Source organism: Lutjanus erythropterus, chromosome 5 (assembly GCF_056507025.1).
Source record: "Lutjanus erythropterus isolate fLutEry1 chromosome 5, fLutEry1.hap2, whole genome shotgun sequence".
In the NCBI taxonomy this organism is placed as follows: Eukaryota; Metazoa; Chordata; class Actinopteri; order Lutjaniformes; family Lutjanidae; genus Lutjanus; species Lutjanus erythropterus.
The window spans coordinates 24,834,576-24,857,126 of NC_139321.1; the positions used below are offsets into that span (position 1 = coordinate 24,834,576).

A 22,551-nucleotide genomic window follows, 5' to 3' on the forward strand; every position below is an offset into this window, starting at 1 on the left:
TTCATACAATCAGACAGGAGATGGCACTGCAGCCACAATGTTGTTCACAACCGGAACTGAAATACATCGAGAGAAGAAGAGGAAGTTTCAAGTGAGTGGTCGTTTGATAGAAGGGAACCCCGGACCCGCGAAAAATCTCGCGAGAGTGATCATTTTAACCCAAACCATGATCTTTCCCTAACAACTGACTGATTGTCTGTCCCTAAACCTACCCAGGTTATAATCACGGCATTGTAGCACTATATAAAACAGTACATTGGCTTGTACAACTTTCACAACGAAGAAATAATGTGTAAAAATGTCGCGAGAGTTGCAAAATCAAGAGTTCTCTTCCAGACACGACACTAGAGGGGTGGGAGGCACAACAACATGGCGGGAGACAACATGACCAACAAATACTGAAACAAATTTAAATTGTGATGGTCACAACAACATTTATGCAAAGCGGTACATAAGTTAAGAGTGGTAAAGACTACCCGTGTAGCAAACTGTTGGCATAGCCTCTCTGCTAGCCAGATACAGTGCTAAGTTAGTAGTTAGCTGCAGTTAACAGACCTGTCAGCTGGTGAGAAGCCGGAGCATGTCGGTACACTTTGAGGAGAAGAGCGGCGTGGTCCCCTGCCCGACACCCTGGGGCTCCTGGTACCAGACCATGGAGGAGGTTTTCATTGAAGTCAACGTGCCTCACGGGACGTCTGCGAAAGAGATCAAGTGCCGTTTGGGATCCAGAGACATCGAGCTGCATGTCAAAGAGAAGGAAATATTCAAGGTAAGTCCTGGAATCACTTTATCTTCTTTAAATAAGGAAGTGAAGTCCAATGTATGTCCTCTTTACATTTTTCTTCATCTGTTTTGTATGCCATTTTGGTCCACAGAATGTAAAATTTGTGATTCAGTAAATCTGTCCACTGTGACAACAACTACAAACAAACTAAATCTGATAGAGGAAAACATCTTTACAATCTATATAACTTAGGTCAGCATAAATATGAAGTGGGAAAACTTAATATCATATATATTACATATAATCATAAGGGTGTACAACAGGGTATAATCAATGATATTAAGGGTACAGTTCACCCCAAAATCAAAAACATATTTGTCCTGTTTATCCAGACTGACTTGGTGTGACTTGCCAAGTTTTAGAGATGTCTGCCTTCTCTCCATTATGATGAAGTGAGATGGCACTTGGTTTGAGGTGGTCAGCACTTCAAAAACATACAACTGGAGAACTCAACAGCAATGTCTCTTTCCAGAAATTGTGACCTGGTTACTCAAGATAATCCACAGACCTTGTTGTGAGCAGTTTCATGTGGGAATGATTTTACACCCGCAGATAGAGATGTCAGTGATCGACTGGTGGGTGACTGGAATTGGCCGATCCGATATCTGATTCTGTGCTGGTCAATTTTACATTCACGCATCTGACAGTGGTTGTGTGGTTAATGCACACAACTGCACAGACCGCATGGTCACAATCATATTCAATGGCGCTGGTCACACACACAACTGTGCTAGTGTGTTGCTGGCGTTGATCAGAGGAGCAGTAGACTCCAAGAACAGGAAGAGAGACAAGTTTAAAAGGAGACTGAAGCACTGAGCTGCTGACAGTGTTGTCAAACAATGTTAAACCTTCTAGCTCTTGACAGTCTACAAAGATGTCTCCAAAACTCAGCACCAAAACAATGCAGATGAATAAATAGCACAACACATAAGAGGAAAAGTCTGTATTTTTGATTTGGAGTGAACTGTCCCTTTAATGGTGGCTAAATCTTATTCAGTAGATAGTTTTTTATGACACTTAGTGGAACAGAGCCATTAGTAATAATGGTAGTCCAACACACTTCCTGTTTCTTTTCGGCTGCACAAAATAGATAAATACTGTAATTTCAGTGGCCTTTCTTCACTCAGTCCTCTCAGTTGGGATTGAGCCCAGCTCATATTTGTACCTCTTGTATTGTGACCTGAAATCACAAACTCCTGATGATTAACCTCACCATCTCTTCTTATTACTTCTGTCAGGGAAAGTTGTTTGACACAACCATGTCTGACGAAGCTACATGGACACTAGGTAGGTTGCACACCTCTGAATAACCTAGACTTTAATGCACAAAAACCACCCTGTTATCCCATTCCTGTTTACCTCTTTTTTTCTGCTTAGAGGACAAGTGTCTCATCCGGATTGTTCTGATGAAGACCAACAGAGAAGCAGGGAACTGCTGGTCGTCCCTGCTGGAGGGGGAGTACTGTGCAAATGCCTGGGTCCAGGACCAGATGCAGAGAAAGCTCACACTGGAGAGGTTCCAGCGGGAGGTCAGTTTGATTAAAGTCTCATCTGAAAGATCATGGAGTGTGTTCTCAAGATGTTATTACAAATTATTAAATGCACACCTGTCTCCCTCTACACAGAGCCACATCAGGGTCACTTTGTTATAAGGGTTATAAGTTGTAACTAATAAGTAATGAATGAATAAGTTATGAAAAAACAGTTGGACTGGTCTTCTTTTGATAATAATGTAAATATACATTTTAATAAGTCATTGATACATTTTCATGTTTTTTTTTCATGAAGTTTGCCTTGTCTTATTAAGATGCTGAAATATGGAATTTGATCCAGCACTTTTCTTGAAATAAGTGGTCAAATGGTCTAACTGGTCAAAGGATTTTCTCACAAATTGTCAAACCAAAACTTGTTCGTATTACCTGCAAGTTACCACATACAAATCCCTAATAGTTTTTTAAAGAAAGTGGTGCATTGTGGATAAAAAACTTGATCACATCACTTGGCTGAAAAAATGACTTTTACCTATTGTGGTTTGGTAATGTTTTGAGATGTTTTGTCCATTTACACTTACACATATATATGCCCAAAAATAACACCAAGTCTCCATTCATTTGGAAATCAGTGATTTGCATTTGTGGGGGCCTCTGTGCAGCACAGTTCTGAAATATGAATGTGAATTTTGGGATGTAGGTTAGCTAATGTGAGCATGGGGCCGCTTGAAAAGAGAAAATACAGAACGTTTTTCCCTAACTATAGAGCCAGGAAAAAAATACAGATGGGGAAGAGATAAGAGGGACAGATGAGTGAAGTAAGACAGGCAGATGGGGGTTGCAGGCTTCAATTAAGCTTAAATATCATTGATGCTGGTCCAGCTGAGGTTGGGACCCAGAATGTCTGAGGACCTCCAAATATAGTCTGTGGTTTTACTTGACTACCCATGTTAGCTTCCAATTTGTTGATTTCACATAATTTTAAAGCAAATGGGAACACATTTAGCTTATATTTTTGTTCTAATTGAGTTTCGTGTGGCAGAATTGCCATACAAGGCTAACTGAAATTCCAACACAAATATAAATTGCAGACTGACATCTGGCCTAAGCCAACCTTGTCAATATGCAAAAAATCTGGGGGAAAATTGGGATCATGAATTATCATTAGTTTTACAGTATGAGTTTAAAAAATAAGTTTAAATGTGTCCTTGCTTTGACTGCAACAAGGTTCATGCAAATGAATTCATTCCGTTTCCCTTTTGCTAGAATCCTGGATTTGACTTCAGCGGTGCAGAGATCTCTGGGAATTTTGCCGGTGGTGGTCCAGACTTTTCCAGTTTACAGAAGTGACTGATGCCATGTTAAAAACCTGCTACAGGCTGAGGATGTCATCTCTGCCAAATGAACACTAATGAGGACATCAATGACATGCAGAGGAACAGTGGCCTCAACAGATTTGCCTTCACTTTGGTTGACTTTATTGTTCAATTAAGAAATATTTTTCACAGCAGCCCTTTTGTTTTAGCTTGTCTGGGCTGCGACATACTCATGTTGTTTGGGCCCGATTTGTAAAGTTACAGGGCTCGTTATACAGGCGGTTGGTGTGAACTGCAGTATCCGGTTGTAAGAAGCCTGTGAGCTGTATTGTCTCTGAAATAAGAAATGCAAACAGCAATAGCTTTTCAATAAAGTTTTATTGAAAGGTACATGTATATAGGTTAACCAGATGGTCTGTTCAATTAGCAAGTTGGAATTTGAGAACACATTTTTATTTTTGTCACTAAAAGAAACTTCAACTAGACAGGGAAACTGGCACAGAAAATGCAATACAAATTCCAATCCACATTTCCACTGCAAGGACCAATTTTTTGAGTGTTCTCAACTGAAATCAATTAACACATGGTGCTTCACTCTGTGTACACAAATCAAGCATCTGTGAAAACAACTCATCTGTAACCGCTGCTGTTATTTCAGCTCAAACAGTATTGTTAGCCATACATGACAAGATCGTCACTAGCCTCAGTTCACCGGAGAAATCCGGAGCTCCCTCGCCATATCAAAATAAGAAAACAAAAAATCATCACCTTGGGTAGGAGTGTGCATTCAGGACAGTTTAGCAACCTAGGGTGGGAGTTAAGGATTTTGGGCCCGATTTCTTGGTTCCATTTTTGCTGTTCACAAAATCCTTCTCCCTCCTCTTCCACATGGTGGACTGAGGACCTAGGTGGTTCTATACTTATTAGCTTAAAACAGCAACCCGTTCCAGGAAATCCAAACACCTTGGTACGGATTTAAACAAGAACATACTGTACACTTGTGCAAGCAACTCAACCAGGAAAGTAAAACTTAGCAGGATGGTAGCATATTAACCTTTCTCACAAAGTGTTACTCCTTGTCATTGGCGCAGATAAAATGCATGCTTGATCAATAGATGACAGACAAACTTGAGGAAAACCGTTACATGTTAAGCTTTTCCTTAAAGAAATCCACCAACACAGATGAAAATCTGTAAGGAAAATAACAGGAGCTGTACACATGGGTGACCATACAAGAAAAGTCAACTAAAAGTTACATCCAATTAGAACAAAGATTTGGGGACAGTTGTCATTTTTCTCTGTAGAAGTAAGGTCACCCATTTGTACCTCCAGGTTTAATAAGCTGACTCAGGTATGGTGGGAAGATGAGTGATCTTGTAGTAGCTGTGCTTCAGCTGACGTGCTGTTCTTCCCGAAATAGTCCAGCGAAGCCTCTGGCTGATCGGCCTGGAGCACTTGGTGGTGGCATATTCAGCCAGGCATTTTCCAACCAGCTCCCGCACACAAACAAGGTCCCCATCTTTGACCTACGCAGCAAAAACAATGTGGAAAAAACTAATTGTAATTTCTGGCAGCACACCTGAGTGTCTGGTCCATATCTTCATGGTAACTAATTTCCATATAGCATCTTTGGCCTCCCCAGACTCGTAGCTCAGGCAGGCTGCCTGCCTGCAGGGACACTGAACCTAAACAAGTGCAATGATGAGTCCTACACTGCAAGCTGATCAGCTGTTTATAACTCAACTGCCTGTAGATGTAAAGCTATGCCTGTTATCCTGAAAACAAACAAAAAAAAACTGAACACCAGAGTTGGCATTGGAGTTAAAGTTCAGTGACTGCCATCTTTACTGGCTGCTAGACTCCATTAACATATTGCCTTTAATTTAACCATTAGAACACCTACTCTTTCCAAACAAATTCTGATTTCTTACATCTCATTAACAGACACTGACTCATTCAATAGATTTTAACTCCATGTAGAGTGAATACACATGAGATGAGCAAACAAAAACAGATGTTCCATGCCAGAATGGAAATGTCAAAATACAGCATAATGACTGTACCACTGTTGTCAGAGAAGCCAGTATTTCAATTTAGCATGTTTCCTTAATCTCAGATGACATATCTTGGTCATTCTTAGTACAGTAGATATATTACATATTTCTCTTTTAAGAATTTTAATAGCTGGCACTTACATTCAGCTGCTGCTGCAGATTTTCCAGAGCCTCGGATATTTTGTCAGTGTGCTCAGGGTCGTGTTGTTCCTGGGCCTCGAAACACAGAAGAGCGAGGGCAAGCAGGGATGGCTGCAGAGAGAGAAAGAGTATAGATTCTTTAACACAAAAAAACTGCAAAACACAGTACATATGTTTGTGTAAACAAACTAAGACAATAGAAAACATTTAAGAAATGGATATGTTCAACACAGATGGCCCACTCTATACCTGGATTACTGCTACAAATAATGACAAAGCAAAATGAACTGAAGGCAAAATGGTGAGCAAGTGGAACTGCTGGATTAGGGTTGGGCGATTGTAAAACTATATTGTCTATTGACGATGGGCTGAATGAATCGCTGATTGCTTTTTTATCCGATTTTTAGGGCGATATTTGTCATTTTATTTTGCTAATGTAATAGTCTGCAGAGTGACAGCCTCTGCTCTGCACCCAGCCCTCATCCATCAGCGCAGTACAGACCCACTTAGCCAACCATGAATGCACTGAGCTGGGTGAGAAGTGAAAGGAAAACAGCCTGCAGAGTCAGACTTTTTATACACTCTTCACATGGTCAAGTGAGGATTCATTCTGACCAAACCAGAGTTTGTGATTTTTGGAAGAGTGGACAGACTAACAAAGACAGTTTTGGTGAGTCTTTCTGTTGAGTTTACATGAAGTGTGTTTTCCAAAGAGTTAACGAGCCAATTTCGTCTTAGTTCGTTAAGAGGGAAACTTGAATTCAGAAGGTGTAGGGTTGTATTTCCCTGTTTAAAATGGAAAATAGGTGTGAGAACGTGTACTTTCTGGACACTTTGTGAGTTTGACTATTGGATGTAGTGAACGTATGCAGAATACATAATATAGTGAATTTGCCGCTTGTGCACATCTCCCAGCTGAGACCTGAGAGGACAGGAGAAGGTGGGAGGGGGGCGGTGATCGTTTGGAAAAATTTAACATATCGCCCAACTCTATGCTGGATGCCACGTTCCAATTATGCATTTGTCTAATGCAATACAACTCCGACTGGAAATAGGTCATCTTCCAAAATGTTGGCAGACCAGTTATTTTGGCTTACCTTTATTTTGGAGAAGACAAATGAGCAGTGACAGGCTTTCAGCTGAGCCTCCAGTCTCTCAAGGCTAAGTATCTTCTTGCTGGAAAAAGAAAATGCTTTTAGTGTCAAGATTTCAAATTAATATAAGCTGGATGTGAGGCAGAACTCTCTAGATCAGACAACCATCCGCCTCAGTCAATTTGGGACAGAAAAATGACCAGTTCATTTTTATATTTTTTAACAAAGTACACAATAACACTAGTATTGTTTTGAACAGAGGATTTTCTAACATGTCAAATGTCTTACATTCTGCTTGATTTCAAACAATAATGTGCCTGTTGGCCTATTTTTGGCTAGAATTCTCTTAAAAGCCAAGTATGAGAAGACACATTTCAGTAGAGTAAATATAATCTTGCTGAGTCAAGGTTCAGCCCTGCAAGGTGATGTGACCATCTGTTCATACCTCTCAGCATCGAGCTGCTCCTGGATGTGGCTGTAAAAGAGGCGGAGGAAGCGGAGGGCTGTGGGGGCCTTCACCTTCCAGTAGAGCTTCTCCATGATGATCTTCTCCATCCTCATCATGTCAGACACTGTGAAGCGATTCTGACTGATACGGATCAGGTCATTGGCCAGTGGCACGTTCTTCTCCTCCTCTGAGGACTTCACAGCAATGTAGAAGCAGCACAGACCCACACAGGAAAGGTGTTTTGGTTGAATCTGTGGGGGACAGTGGAGATTATAAAACAACCATCTTTATTTCTAATCAACCAACAAGATTTTTGAGGCATCCATGCATTTACAAACCTTCATCACAGAGAGGAATCGATCCAACAAGCTGATGGCCAGTGAGAAGGTGTCCGAGCTGAAACCAAAGAACCTGGTCAGAGAGAGCAGGTCCTTCACCTCCAGCTCCCTGAGTCTGGTGGTCATCCTGAGGCCGTTGTCCTGTGAGCCCTCAATGAGCCTCAAGCCGCTCAGCTTTGGTTGGTATCGGCCCTCCAGATCTGTCAAAGCCTTCAGCTGAACTGCAAAGGGCTGTGCTCCAGGTCCAGTCACTGTATCGATCATCTGAGAAGATAGAGAATAGAGAATTATACGGACTCAAAGTAAAACACAATATTTTAGACTTTAAGTTCCAATACTGATAATGTGACATTATTTGTATGACTATAAAAATGTATTCAATACTTTGCAACCACAGGTATTACTACATCTATCAAAGCTGATATTATCTGATGCCTAAATAAGACATTGTGATGAGCAATATGGCCTCTAAATAAAATATTAATGTGGCTATGACAGCCAAGCAGATCAAGACATTAACCTTCTGACTCTGCTTAAGTCAGAAAAGTTAAAATTTGTATCTGTGACAGCAGTCATACCATATCAAGGTAACCAAATCCCAGACACCACCTAATCTTTTTTCTTCTACAAAAAATGTAATCTCTGACATCTAGCAAGTGTTAGTGTTATACCATATAGACTACAGATAAGGAAAGTATCTAGTTCATAAGGCTGTGGTTTATTATTTTCATCAGATTAATCTGACGGCTATCTTGACAATTTATCAATTAATTGTTTAGTCTACAAGATGTCTAAAAATGGTGAAAAATACTTATCACAATTTCCCACAGCCTTAAGTAATGTCATGAATATGCTTCTTTTGACTAACAGTCAAAATCAAAGACCCTTCACCTCTCATAATAAATGACAAAGCAGAAAATGCTTACATTTCAGAGACCGGAGCACGTTTAACATTTTTGTTTGGAAAACGTCCTTTAATCATTAACTACTGAATTGTAAAAATACTTGTTCACCAATTTTCTAATGATGGACTAATCGATCAACTAATCACTATACCAGTAGCTCTGCTACTTAATATGCCATGATTTTATGACAAATATTGTTACATTTTCCAAATGTCCAGAATATCAAATTAATGCAGTTTATTACCTTGAACGCTTTGACTTGATTGGGAGAAACGATTATGTATTGCTCAGGACTATCTGAGACATTGGAGTGTTTCCATATTTGTAAGTTATCAAGTAACAAGCCTTCCCCTAACAGCTGTCATTGAACTGGACTCAACTGGCCTGGACAGGAGCACATAACAGAGATACTTCACAGGAACGCGTCAAACAAAGTTTCACACTACCTGTAATAGTACTTTATCATGTTTGCGTCGATACAAATTACTCAAAATATACGAGTCACTCTGTTTTAGTAATATTTTCGACAGCCTGGGCACAATATTAGTTGGGCTAAAAGCTAGCGTTATATCAGAGGAACAGGCCGCTGCCTCGAGCGGCAGGCGGGTAGAGACCTGCGTCATGTCAGGACATGTCTCTGCCATACACACCAATGGAGAGCTAACAGTGAGCCTGATGACAGCAACAACCCAAGTGATATAACACGATTTAAACTGTAAAACTGTGGACAAAACTATAAGACACAACACAGCAGTCATTAAATCAAATTAACGTTAAGCTTCATGAAGTCAAAAGGGAAATAACAAACTAATATGACGTTACCGACGTAGCCGTTAGCTACAATCGCTAACGCTACCTGACGTTACAATAATATGTGTTCATTTAGTTTATTTTAAGTTACCAACAGCCACATAACGACGTGTTTTAAGGTTTTTAACCCCGAACTACCACTTTGAGTTAAACATACTGTTAGTTGTTATGATACAAAAGAAAGACTGGATAACTTACCTTGGCTCAAGTTACGTTGCCTTGGATAATATGTAAAATCAGCAGTGGAAAAAATCCTCCGCGCGTTTGAAGTAAGCGAGTGAAAAAAGGTTTAAAACACAAAAAAGTGTAAGTATGAACTTTCACTAAAGAAAGTTTTAAGCATAGGTTAATTTCTGCCTATGCACACCCCCCTACCCTTGGCGTAAGGCGATGGGGAAAAGGGCAGTTTAGGTTTTAATGCATGGCTAAAACCAAGCCCATGCCCAAACATGGTGAGCTTTCATTGGCCACCAACAGATGACGTCAATGTTTCTAAATTTCAATTGGATAGTTGTCCATCCATTAACATTAAGGCCCGCCCATTACATCCAGCAGGACCAATTGCAGCTGAGGAGGTGGGACATGGCCGAAAATTGCCACCCATCGTGTCTCGTATTATGTTGGCAATAAAATTATATTAAACACTAAAATCCGTTTTACTCAAAATAACAATGTGAAACAATAGATTTATTATCGATAGAAACAGTTAAGTTTCTTTACTACTTTTGCTGTCAGTGACACAGAGGCCATGAAAGGTCTTGTGACTCTGCAGGAGGGGGTAAATAACAGAAAACCCCTATTACAACTGTCAGTGAATTTTCTGGAACACTCTGTTGGATTTCTTAAAATTTCATATATCGATTGTTTTCAAAGATCATACATTATCATACTATAGTATCTCTTGTTCTTTCTAAATGGGAACCTACTGGCTGGTTTCTGGAACAGTCTGGAAGGAACCTGAACCTGCTGAATACAACCATACCACAGCCTGCTCTCTCTCTGTCTGCGTTTTCTGTCTAAAAGTGCAATTATGAAGACAACAAGGCACATTTTCAATAAAGTAACTCTTTATTACATTAGGATATACAAATCTGCAAGCAGGCCAACACAGACCCACCATATAAGATTGACTAACACTAAGAGATTTAATCCTGAATTTATATACATCCAGTAGTATATATGTTTTTTCCAGTTTAAAACTATAAAATACTTCTAACTAAACCTCTTTTTCACAACATAAGGGCTGACATGTTAGTATGATAGGGCACCTTTTACAATGATTAAATATAGTATTTGTACTATGACTGATTAAAGTGCTTTAAAATCATAATATAATGTACAATCCATACAACATTTAACAGCAATACCATGTCACTTTATAATATATATTTCACAGTGTAAAATTCCATCAGTCAAAAACTACAAGCATAACATGGCAGATGAATGAACATTTAGCACATTCAGTACAAAAACTGAGATTTTGGCAGAGAAGATAGTTTAATACTTTGAGGAATGAAGGTTAGGAGCCATGCAGAGACCATGCTACAGAGCGCTGCTTCGAAGCTTAAAGGAGAGTTTAGTAGACATGGAAGACTTCAGGCCGACTCACTTCCAGGGATGTTAAGTGCATTTCTATAAAACTGTTATTTCATATTGTAAAAAATAATAAACTCGATTGTTAGTCTGTGATTGTTTGGTGTGGTAGAAAGTCTTCTAATTCAAATTCCTTCCTGAGGTTAAGGAGCACGCTGATGGAAGACTAAAGAAGCTATGAAAAGGAAAGAAAAACCATGTCATTTATCTGAACAAGCAGCACTACAAAGTCATTGAGGTCATTAATCACATCTGAACAAGATATGAAATTGACAAAAATTAGTACAAGGGATAATAAAGTGTAATAAGCGTTTGGTTATTTGACTTTTTTGCTGCCACTGGGTGAAGGCAAAAATAACACTGAAAATTGAATTAAAAGGGTACTTTTTACAGAAAGACTGTTAATCATTCAAAAACCATGTTTTGTTATGACAACAACAACAAGCGTGATATGAAATGCTCTGAATCATACAAATGACTGATGTGATGGAAAGTCCCACCGAAGTGAAAGGGTTCAGATGACCAACAGATGAACTGATGCCATGTTCGGTTTTCCATCGTCATGATTTATTTGAATATAAATGAAGGAAGAATGTTTGACTCACTTCCAGACTCACTGTAAATTATTGAAATTATTTTCTTCATAATTTTGCATAGAATTGTATTATTTAGACAATTAAATTATCTTAACTCAAACTAACAACAATTCAAAAAAAACTTATCAATAGTTTATGTGCATTATTATACATTCTTACTTAAAAAAAAAACTACTGGAGACAATTCAATTTGTGAATAACTGCATGTATAAATATAAACAAATGCTTAGTGCATGTTACAACATAACATAACTAACAACCATCAGTTCAGTTCAGTCAGTAACTGAAATACTCATTTTCTATTACCATGAAGTTTTCTCACTGAGAAACAGACTTGGATGAACAGACATTCATGGCAAGAACATAAAATAACACACGCTACTTGTTATGACAACAGTCCGTGGATTGTGTGTCTAGCAGAGTCAGCACTAGAGAGAAATTAAGTACACTGAGCAAAGCTACCTTTTTGATCCATAAGTACACAGAGGCTTATAGCCATCACATTATTCAGGCTGACATACATGCTTTGTGACTGTGACACTATGTCCACACATACAGTGTCAGGAAGTAATGTCAGATATGACAGTCTCTTTTTCCCATGCTGATGGCAGACACATTCCTGGTTTCCCTGGATGTTTGATCCAAAAATCAACTGAAAGTGGAAAAGAAATAAGACAAAATATGGAGAAAATAATAAAAAAGGAAGGATATGACGTATGGTAGAAATCAAAGAAATAAATGAATGAAATGGGGATGCACCGGTGTTGGGGTTGTATCCTCTTTAAACATTCACCTCTGTTCTATAGGCTGAAATTTTAGGCTGTGTTTAGAGTCAGACTGGCAGCTCGACTCCCATTTTAACATTGGATCGTTTAAAAAATGTTATGGACACCAGTTTCTCCAAATCACATTTAGGCCACACTCAAGGGGGCCCACTTACGTGGTATGAAATCAGATTGAAATCGAACTTGTAAAGATGTTTCTCACTCCGATCGCTCAGTTCAAGGGTTTTAAGCTTAAGGTCATATCCAACAAGACATATAACACTGACACCATATTTAGAGCATCTCTAACCAACCATGTCTGTATCACCAGAAATAGCTGAATATAAAAATATTTTCTTTTCTCTCACTAATGCAGTCTGGTCAGACAAGTTCAGAGAATCTCCACGAGAACTGCAATTTACCGTTTTGGTTACATCCTGAAAAAACATATCACAGCACCTAAAGCAGATAAATTAAGCCAATAACTTGCAATTTTAAAAACAGCCTTGCCTTGCCTGAAATGTTTAATTTACCAGAATGTTTTCAATACCTGAAAACTTTTAACACACATTCTTCATCTTCTACAGAGACCTCTTTATAAAAATATATCAAATATCATAATATCACATAAAAATGTCTCAATACTGTGCAGGACTGTAACCATATCTACCATGATATTACATGATTATTTATCTTATTCCATTATTTTTATTTTGTTTTATAAAAGGCATGCTACTTAATGCTGGCGTGTATATACAAATTCAATTCCTGCCAATTTTATGCCCATGTTTACATCATGTCTGGCTACTTTTATTTATTATATTTTAAAAAAGGATGCAGGAGAATGCGGTACATATCAGATTTTCTTTATTTTTTAATATTCTGATAAATATCATATTGTGGACTTTTTATCGTGGCATATTTTTGTTATTGTGACATTCCTAATTTTAGGCATTATCTTATAAATCCTTTTATTGTTAAACATATATACTGTAATTGATGAGTGAGTGGTTGTATTATCTTTGTTTTTTTCTGTTTTTGCTTAAGTGAGCTCACTGAGACAAATTCCAGCTTATCATGTTGATATGGCTATTTTCAATTTTGAACCTTGTGCACATATTTAGTGTATTTAGCTATTCTTGCATTTTTAAACATTCAATAGTATATTTACTGATTTTTCCAAAATTGGGTTATATAGCATAGCCAGACAGATCAACAGCTACAGTATTTTAAAGGTAAAACACACTAGAAACCTGTTGAAACAACATCCTTTGCCCTGTGTGGCATTATACTGCCTTAATACCTTCAGTATGCTTCAACATTTTCACCCATATCGTAGTATATTACAGTCAGTACAAGCTGCCATTAATAGTGAAATTTTTGACAGACCAAGCTTTCATTTAATCACATTTATTTTTAGTTTACTAATCATGATGACAGCTTTGTGATTTTCAAGGCTAATCTTAAGCATTAAACTGCATCTGTACATTCTGAGCGTACATAATCACTGTTGACGTATAATGTTTCCACCTGCAGAAATGATTACGGCTCTACGTGGGACGTCTGAGTATCATCTGCGTTGCACATGGCGTGAGCTTCGGTGAGACCAGCCGAACGTAAACAGAAGTGCCCCTGCCTGAGATACAGTCTGGCATGTCAGCCCGCAGAGAAATAAGCATCAGGCTGCGTCATGCAAGCTGTGACCCTTCCTACTATGTCTGGGCACACAGTGTCAGTCCGAATCTGTCCCTGTATCATTTTCTGAGCCAACATGGCTTCTGGGAGGAGAATCCTATCTCATTAATCACAACGTACGCCTCCCCTCTCTCTGTCCGACCAACTTCACACAAACTGGCTTAGAGGATACATGTTCATGGCTTGTGAATATAATGTATGTGTGACATTTAAACAATCATCCTTGAACAGTTTGAGAGATCTCTGTTATTATTTAGCAGTGTTATCCTCACTCCAACAACCATGGTGTACAAAAGAAGGCACTTGAGCAGCAGCACAAACACATACAGAAAAGTAAACTTACTTCTTCTTGTCCTTGTCCTTCTTGAATGGCTGTGAGCAGCCTTGGAGAGCCTGTCCCATCAGTGTCTCAGCTGCAACCTTTCTTCTATTGAAGGCATTCATCTCCTCCTCCAGTTCCCGTCTTTTCTCCTCCAGATTCTTCTTTTCTTCCTGGTGCAGCCGCTTGAGCTGCTCAAACCTCTCATGAAGCTACAGATGATGATGGAACAATGTGAAGCAAAATACGGCATGTTTTCAAGAAGTAGTTACTTTGTAATGACGTCAGTCCTCACCTCTTTTTCCTTTTCTTTCAGCTCGGCTTCCGTCTCCTTCACTTTGTTGACAAACATTTGTCTCATTTCTTCCTCTTTGCGCTGCAGATCTACAAGAAACTCCTTCCTCTTGGCTTCATATGTCTCCTGAAGGCTGAAGATCAGGGGAAAAGCAAAGTTAAGCTCAGTCTAAAGCCCTGATTGGACAGGATTACTATTAAAGATTTGGTTGGTCCAGCTGTTCAAAGTCAGCTTTGTTATAACATGAATGTTTGCTACAAAATACAGTAAAATCTTTGGTAAGTTTCAATATAAAATTTGTTGACATGATTTCAGTATAGGTATCAGTGCTTTTATTTTTATCATTATTATTATTATTATCATCATTTTATTTTATTTATTCTATCTAAGATATAACAACTAACCTATCATCTGTCATCTGTCACCTCTAGATGAATTTATGAGGGCATTAAAAGGTTCAGATGAGACAAAAATATAACCAAGTACATCAATTACTTATACTGTTAGTTAAATAATTGAACTAGAGTCTAAATAGACTCCAGTTTTAAAGCTTCAAGCTTTTCCGTCAAACTCCAGAAAAGCTTTATTTTTTTCCCCTTCCCCTCCTATAAGAAAAAATATATAACTTTACTTTAGTCTTCTATTTATATTTCACTAGCTCATTTTATTTTCAACTCCTTAGTTTGTCTATTTTTTGTATTTGTGCATTTTTTCTAGACAAAACATTTCCCATTTTCCACTTAATGAGATAGATTTGTCCATGTGTCCCTGGGTGCGTTTTTGATGATATATTGCAGAAAGGCAGATTTAACAGAAACGGTTATCTAATCTTAGAGAAATTAATCCCATCTGAATAGAGTTCAGACTTACATCTCACCAAATCATATGAACATGGACTTTATAAAATTGTATTTTATCAGTAAAATAATCTGTCAGCCTAGTTTTAGCATCATAAGAGAGCAGGAGTTTGTTTTTTTTTTTACCAGTTCCACTGAAGTCAGTTGCCCAGATGCGTTACATCACCGCTGTGCCTAATTTCACCTGAACGACTGGCTGTCCGGGTCTGTGTCCTTGAAGCCCATCTCTTCCAGCTTGCAGCGACGGTAGAGCTCATAGTGTCGAGCGTGAGTTTGCTCTCGGAGATCCTCCATGTTCACACGCAGCAGCATCTCCCTCAGCTTCACAAAATCACAATGGTTTTCATTCTCCACTGGAAAAAATAAATATGATTCGTCATTTCACCTTTTGCACTTACTGAAAATCTTACTGAAAATCTACTTTGGTCATAATGTTTATACCTCAACTGAAAAACTGGTAATAGTTTGGCAGCGGGCATCTGACTGAAAAGCTCTACTGTTGTGGGGACTTGTCAAATCAATTCAGCGCACTCACCCTGTACTGATCCCCAGGGGTACAGCCTCGCTTTCACCATCTTATTTCCCACTTTAACATCTTCAACACTTCCAACCACGGCAAAGGGAAGATGAGTCTGCAAGATGTGACACAGATATCTTTACAACATGTTTTTAAAAATGTGGTTAAAAATAATAGTAGTGTTGTCATATCCAGGAAATCATTCAATTATTGCAACATGCTTCTAAATACACGTTGACAGTGTATTCAAATTATGGCTTAGATTGTGCTACTTCACTACTAAATTCCCTGGCTTTTCTGCAACTCACATTCATGGAGGAGTTGATCTCTGCAACAGCCTCATCCTCTGTAGGGAACTGATAAATCTGCACTCCATTACTGACCAGCTCACTCATTATCTTGATCTTTAATTTGTCCAGTTCACTCTTGGATACCGTGTCTGCCTTTGCAATAACAGGGATGATGTTGACCTACATGAAAATAAAACATAACATGAATGACAGACTGAGGAACAACCAACATTAAAGGAACAGTTCACCCAACAAGGAAAATTCAGTCATTATCTATTCGCCCTCTTGCTGATTGTAGGTGGGTTTTAGGTTTTTAGTCCACAAAACAATGCTGGAGATTCATAGGAAAACAGAGTCGCAGAATCTCAAGTAATGTAAGCGAATATGTTTTCCTGTGAAAATTCAGCAGTGTTTTCTGGACTAAAAACCTAAAACCGACCTACAATCAGCAAGAGGGTGAGTAGATAATGACTGAAATTTCCTTTTTGAGTGAACTATCCCTTTAACTGCTGAAACACAGTCTGTGGTCACCTTGCTGTCCAGTTTTTTCATCGTGACGAGATCGAGAGACTTCAGGGAGTGTCCGGTGGGAGCGATGAAATACAGGCAGATGTGGATTCTTGTGTCATGGCAGTTAAACAAGGAGCGTTTTATTTTTAGCTCCTCTTCAAGGTATTTTTCAAACTGGGCATCGATGTACTCAATAATGGGTTTATAGCTGCACAGAAAGACAAGATGAGCATCATAATCTTATCCTTCCATGTAGGAACATTGAACTTAACATCACTTTCCTTGTTGTTTGAGAGACATGTTAGTACCCTGGTTACAAATCTTGCGACTACAGTCTTGCAGCCAAAGAATGCCCTCTTTTTTACTCCCTGCTGCTGTAGCACTCAAATGTCCATAGAGATTGAATTAGTTCTACCAGTCATTCCCATAATCCTTTTCTTCCCTCCTGATTCACATGCCAGAAACAGGCCAGATCTCTTTCTCTATTCTATACTGTGCAAATGTGTTGGCTGAAATACAAGAGCAAGAGGGGGAGATGATTAATAGCTAGTTCTGATCTAACCAAGAGAAATGTCTACTGCTAATTCTGAATTCTTAAAGATCTGTATCAAAACAGCACTGAAGCTTTCTGTTTAAGTTTTCTGTAACAATTTAAAGGGATAGTTTGGATAATTTGAAGTGGGGTTGTATGAAGTATTTATCGATAGTCAGCTAAGCAATTTATAGCTGTGGACAGGGTCAGCAATAAAATGTATTTTAGCCACTTAAAAAAGGTCCACCAAAAATAACCAAAAAAACCCCCAACAATTCCATCTTAATTGTATGCTATATTTAGAATATTTCCACTGCTTTACTTGGCTGTCATACAGCTTTTTGACAGAAAACCACTGTTACATAAGCCAAGTAACCAAACTCAAGAGATGAAATCAGTCATTTTACCTTGTAGAATACAAGATTTGCTGCTCTTTTACAGCCTTGATTTGTTAGTTTGTTTATGTTACTGTGTGACTTCAGTATATTAAAAGGATAGTTAGGATTCACCAAAGTCACACAACAACACAAAGAAAACCAACAGGTCGAGCCAGTGGTAAACCAGCAATTCCAGTGATCTGCAAGTTAAAATAACTGATTTTGCCTATGGAGTTTAGTTGTTTGAGCGATATTTGGTTTCTATTACAGCAGATTTCCTTCAGAAAAGGCTTTCTGACGGCAAAGTAAAGCAGTTAAAACATTCTAAATAGAACATACGCTTAAAGTAATATTGATTTTTTTAGATGGACCAACATGTACTGTGTCTAGTGCACTGACTTTCAATAGTGCCTCAGATCATGTGCAAATTAACTGGTGGTAACTGGTCCACCTTACCTACTTGTTATTCTGATTTAACTTTTCAAAACTGAATCCAAAGTTAGCAAGTAATCTACTGCTTTTTAAGTTGTATGGGTTAACATTTGGTTTTCCAAACTTCCACACATTGGACTGCCAACCATTTATCTCTGTGCCAATCATGGGGGAAGGCAATATGAGAGAAAACACCACAACAATATTTTTCTGTACTCGTATTCCTGAATAAAAGTTGTACAATTTGAATAATAAACACTGAACATAGTAGGCTTTTTAAAATGCATTTTTAGTGACGAATAATATTTTAAAAGGGAATCACCTCGAAATTTTGCTGTTGAGGCTTTCTCCAGTGTCAATCAAGAGGTCTCAGACCCCCCAAGACCCCCTGCATTTTGCACCATGACTTTATACAACCCGGCTTCAAATAATCTGAACTATCCCTTTAACAACATTCTATATTTTTCTACCTTTGTGCAGGACTGTTTCTTCCATTTTTAATCCTTTTATTTCAGTCTGTTTAGAACTGTACTGAAGTCTTAACAAAAACTCAAACATTCACAAGAATTTGAACCTTTCTTCTTTGTTGATCTGGTCTCCAAACCCGACGGTGTGCACAATGGTCAGCTTGAGGTTGACGTTGCTCTCCTGCAGATCATATGTTTGTGGGCGTAGCTGTACTTCATTCTGGTAGTGACTGGCTTCCTCATTTTCAAATGTCGTATTGAAGAGAGTGTTCATTAATGTTGACTTGCCTATCCCGGTCTCACCTTAAAAAAAAAAGAGAGAGAGAGAGAGAGAAAATGACACACAGAACAGAGATGAGGGGGACACTAATTCCACTTTAATGCTCCAAATTCCACATTAATGCATGCTATGTGCAAAGCACTAACTTTGGATTATGAACTCCTCCTGGGTTCAGACATACCTACACAGAGGATGTTGAAACAAAATCCCTGCGCAACTGATTTGCTGACCAACTGATCTGGAAGACTGTCAAACCCCACATGGCCTCCGAGCTCGAGGGTTCGCTTTTCTTCATTCTGAGGTACAGAGGTAGAGTACTGATTTGCATTTCGGCAATATTTCATCACATGTACTTCATATCACTAAATATCCAAAGACACAACAACTTAAATCAATAACTTGGTGAGGTTAAAAAAAAGTCCTCCTGTCAGATCCCATCCCCACATTCTACTTTCAAGCTTAAAAGCATTCTTTGCTAATGAGGTCATCTCCCTCTCTTCCACTTAACACGCTGAACAGTCCGACCTATAAAAAGGATCTGTCTCTGTACCACAAACCAAATTCCTCCAGTACAGACACACAAAAACACACACAAAAAACAAAAAACTAAGAGGATCATTAGAGTGTTCAGAACTGATGTCATAATTTATTTATACTGTGTCTTATGACTGTAGTAAGACGGTATCAGGGCTCAGCCTCAATACAAAGTGTTATAGGGATGTAACAATATAATGAATATCATATATATAAGGTTTTTCATATTGCTACATCAGCAATGTGTTAGCAACTTCAATGCTAATGGTAATGGTTTGTGATTATAAGTATACTTTTTTTTTGCTGAAACAAACAAATATTTTGATCATCTATTAACCTGTCCAATAACAGATAAAAGATTACTCTATCCAATGTTATAAACAATCTTTCTGAAACCCAAATTTGCCTCTTCAAATTGCTTGTTTTGCTCAACTAACTGAACAAAATCAAGATATTTAACTTAATTTACAATAATTAAAACAAAATAGAATAATCTGATAAACTAGGATGACAAAACTGTCCCTTTTCCTTTATAAAAATTAAAGGCTGACTGAAACTGAATTTTTGGGACCGATTCCGATAATAAGGAATAAATAAAAATTCCAAAATTGGTATTCTTTAATATTGTATATTAATTCCAAAATGACATCAAGGGCACTGAAGCAGTAGATTTTCACTTGTGTTTTAAATAATACTGAACAACTACAGATAAAGAAATGCTAAATAAATAAAAGAAACACAAACAGAACAACTTGGATTAAGGAAAAAAGATCAAATATACATAAAATGTTGTTTCATGACGAGCTGAACTGCTTTTTTTGATATGGTTCTATTTCAAAACATTTTGAATTAACTGAACTGAATAAAATGCTGCCTATAAAACAAACAGAAATAATAATAATAATCTAATATAATAAGAATAAGAATAATAATAAGAATACAGAGAATGTATTGAGGTCTGGTTGTATAAAGTGGGAGATGGTTCATTCCTCCTATACCAGACTCACCCTGGGATACTGGCATCTCGCAAAAGGCTCAACATGAGGACCAGGATGTGTTCAATACAACAATCATCCGTTTCTGTTCCTCTCTCTTCTCACACACACACACACACACACACACACACACACACACACACACACACACACACACACACACACACACAAAGAGCTCTTTATTTAGATGTTATTTCACAGGGTGGGAGGATATCCAAGCTGCTGCTGGCGGCCCTGGTACCCATAACTCCCCTTCAGATTGAGACACACACACACACACACACACACACACACACACACACACACACACTACCTTAACTTAACCAAGTCTTCCATCATTTTACAATGCAACATACACCTGGGTTACAGACGTACCGTGAATTACACGTTAGGCTGATATATACTTAAATTTTCGCTGAGCTGCCACTTGAAGAAGATGCTACTTATGTTTATCCTTTTAACTAAGTCTCCTGCTGTCTGCTGTCCTGTGATTTATTAATGCGTGGTCCTGTTGTCCTGTTAGTTTACCACCCGTGTGTCCACCTGTCAGAGGTGTTGACATGGTAAACAGGTAAACAGCAGTGTTGATGATGCGCGCGCTTCGTGCTGTCTCATGCTGAGCTGTCTGCGATGCTGAAGTGCGCTTTTTTTTCCCCCTGCACGTCGCATGATTTCTGTTGAATGAACCGCAGCTGAAAACGCGTCTTTAACCCGATTCATTACACATAACGAGCTCTGATCCTGCTGCATTCTCCACATACACCACCTTGCTCTCTCTCACACACACACACCTGAACGCTACGGGTTAGCTGGCTTAATTCCTATTTCTGGTCTGAAGACACCAGATCGTGAGTCACCCCGGGCCCGCAGACAGAAAATCATCGTACTTACTGCGAAAACATCCACCTCACCGGCCGCCATCGTCACAGAGTGGCTGCTGTGTGCAGGAATTAAGAGCCAGACCTGCTGCTCTGCTCATCTAACAGGGACAGACTCTCACACTGCTTTCAATATGGCCACTTGGAGGCAACACCCCCTCTGTGCTGGAGGGCGACATTACAACAGCTCTGAATATTCAACAGCAGCAGCTGACATGTTAGTGGAAAGAAAACGTCCAAAACACACATTTAGGTGTTTAATTTACCTCAGATTTAGATAGATCACATCACAAGGACCACAGAAGGAATTTTAATTTAAAAAGTGTGTATGCCCACACTACATTTAAGTAGATAATTTCAGTTTATGGAGTGAAACTGTGGAATTATAGTCTGGATAATGATACAAAATGTTGCTCAAATATAATTTAATTTGAGAAAATGTGTGGAGAAAAATAAGGAAGCACTGCAAACGTACTGAGTAATATTGAAGCAAAGATGACTGTCACTGACTGTATATGAATATAGTTGAATTTTTTATGCATTTGTGAAAGGAAGTGTTGAAAGGAAAAAGACCATCAGTATATAAGATTTTTATTATACCTGCATCTTTTTCATTTATGGAAATTATATAACTAGCTTGTGTTACAGTGCATTAAGTTATTACTAAATTTATTACTCTTATTATAATTAGACAGATTGGCAGGGGCGCCACCAGAAATCTTGGGCCCCCTGAAAGATTAGTTAGATAATACTATTAAAATAATATTGATAGCCCTCAAAGGGCCCCCTGTCAGGCCCGGGCCCTTAGAATCGTCCTAACTTTTCCCCCCCTGGCGGCGCCCCTGCAGATTGGTAGATAGTGTGTGGCTTTAGATTTTAGGAATTATTCAGATAACTATGTTGACACACAGGCCCTAGCTTCATTTTCAGTTCAGATATTTTTCTTCTTTTATCAACTTCGAGGCTGTATGAAGAGCCACTGTCCACGTCTCTGCGATTTCATGGGTCTGGATTCCAACAGCAACAGAAAATAAAGTATATTAATTTCACATTTAATGTATTGGTTCAAGTTCACTCAGCATTTGGACATAGTTGCCTCCTACACAATTCTGATAACAGAGAACTCTGCTGTGGTGCAGAGGTAACTGTAGATAGTTACTTATACTTTAGAAAATTACATGTCACTACATTTAAAAGGCAAGTATTCTACTTTTGACTCCACTACATTTCTATGAAGATT

At 38.5% G+C, this 22,551-nt stretch overlaps 3 protein-coding genes across 4 annotated transcripts; 1 reads left to right on the plus strand and 2 right to left on the minus strand.

Moving 5' to 3' along the window:
• Window positions 1-321: 321 nt before the first annotated feature.
• nudcd2 (NudC domain containing 2) lies at window positions 322-3,980 on the plus strand. Its single transcript, XM_084719340.1, has 4 exons — window positions 322-769; window positions 2,023-2,071; window positions 2,162-2,313; window positions 3,541-3,980. The coding sequence occupies exons 1-4, from the start codon at window positions 581-583 to the stop codon at window positions 3,622-3,624; spliced, it is 474 nt and encodes a 157-aa protein (XP_084575466.1). The 5' UTR covers window positions 322-580; the 3' UTR covers window positions 3,625-3,980.
• ccng1 (cyclin G1) lies at window positions 3,950-9,787 on the minus strand. The gene is made up of 6 exons (XM_084719338.1): window positions 9,579-9,787; window positions 7,666-7,929; window positions 7,325-7,578; window positions 6,883-6,961; window positions 5,786-5,896; window positions 3,950-5,116 (listed from the first exon to the last, which is right to left on the minus strand). The coding sequence occupies exons 2-6, from the start codon at window positions 7,927-7,929 to the stop codon at window positions 4,925-4,927; spliced, it is 900 nt and encodes a 299-aa protein (XP_084575464.1). The 5' UTR covers window positions 9,579-9,787; the 3' UTR covers window positions 3,950-4,924.
• A 640-nt stretch (window positions 9,788-10,427) lies between these two features.
• On the minus strand, window positions 10,428-21,458 carry LOC146326972 (septin-8-A-like). 2 transcript variants are annotated; one of them, XM_084719343.1, is made up of 10 exons: window positions 21,325-21,458; window positions 19,086-19,200; window positions 18,732-18,927; window positions 16,838-17,024; window positions 16,325-16,486; window positions 16,035-16,131; window positions 15,684-15,852; window positions 14,643-14,775; window positions 14,372-14,559; window positions 10,428-11,148 (listed from the first exon to the last, which is right to left on the minus strand). In XM_084719343.1, exons 1-10 carry the CDS (start codon window positions 21,352-21,354, stop codon window positions 11,094-11,096), a joined length of 1,332 nt encoding a protein of 443 aa, XP_084575469.1. In that variant the 5' UTR covers window positions 21,355-21,458; the 3' UTR covers window positions 10,428-11,093. The 2 variants fall into 2 exon arrangements, with proteins under 2 accessions (XP_084575469.1, XP_084575470.1); XM_084719344.1 differs by lacking the exon at window positions 10,428-11,148 and adding an exon at window positions 11,519-12,221.
• Between the last annotated feature and the right edge of the window lie 1,093 nt (window positions 21,459-22,551).

What these genes read in the sequence shown, in the direction of transcription:
- LOC146326972 (XM_084719343.1), bottom strand. Translation starts at nt 21,354, where the DNA reads ATGGCGGCCGGTGAGGTGGATGTTTTCGCA. An exon ending in CCCCTGGGGATCAGTACAGG is followed by an intron (nt 15,853 to 16,034) that starts GTGAGTGCGCTG and finishes TATTTTTTCCAG; the next exon opens with TGGAGAATGAAAACCATTGT. An exon ending in CCGGACAGCCAGTCGTTCAG is followed by an intron (nt 14,776 to 15,683) that starts GTGAAATTAGGC and finishes CCTGATCTTCAG; the next exon opens with CCTTCAGGAGACATATGAAG.
- ccng1 (XM_084719338.1), bottom strand. Translation starts at nt 7,929, where the DNA reads ATGATCGATACAGTGACTGGACCTGGAGCACAGCCCTTTGCAGTTCAG. An exon ending in GATTCCTCTCTGTGATGAAG is followed by an intron (nt 7,579 to 7,665) that starts GTTTGTAAATGC and finishes TGTCCCCCACAG; the next exon opens with ATTCAACCAAAACACCTTTC. An exon ending in GAGCAGCTCGATGCTGAGAG is followed by an intron (nt 6,962 to 7,324) that starts GTATGAACAGAT and finishes TTCTTTTTCCAG; the next exon opens with CAAGAAGATACTTAGCCTTG.
- nudcd2 (XM_084719340.1), top strand. Translation starts at nt 581, where the DNA reads ATGTCGGTACACTTTGAGGAGAAGAGCGGCGTGGTCCCCTGCCCGACA. An exon ending in AAGAGAAGGAAATATTCAAG is followed by an intron (nt 770 to 2,022) that starts GTAAGTCCTGGA and finishes TACTTCTGTCAG; the next exon opens with GGAAAGTTGTTTGACACAAC. An exon ending in CGAAGCTACATGGACACTAG is followed by an intron (nt 2,072 to 2,161) that starts GTAGGTTGCACA and finishes TTTTCTGCTTAG; the next exon opens with AGGACAAGTGTCTCATCCGG.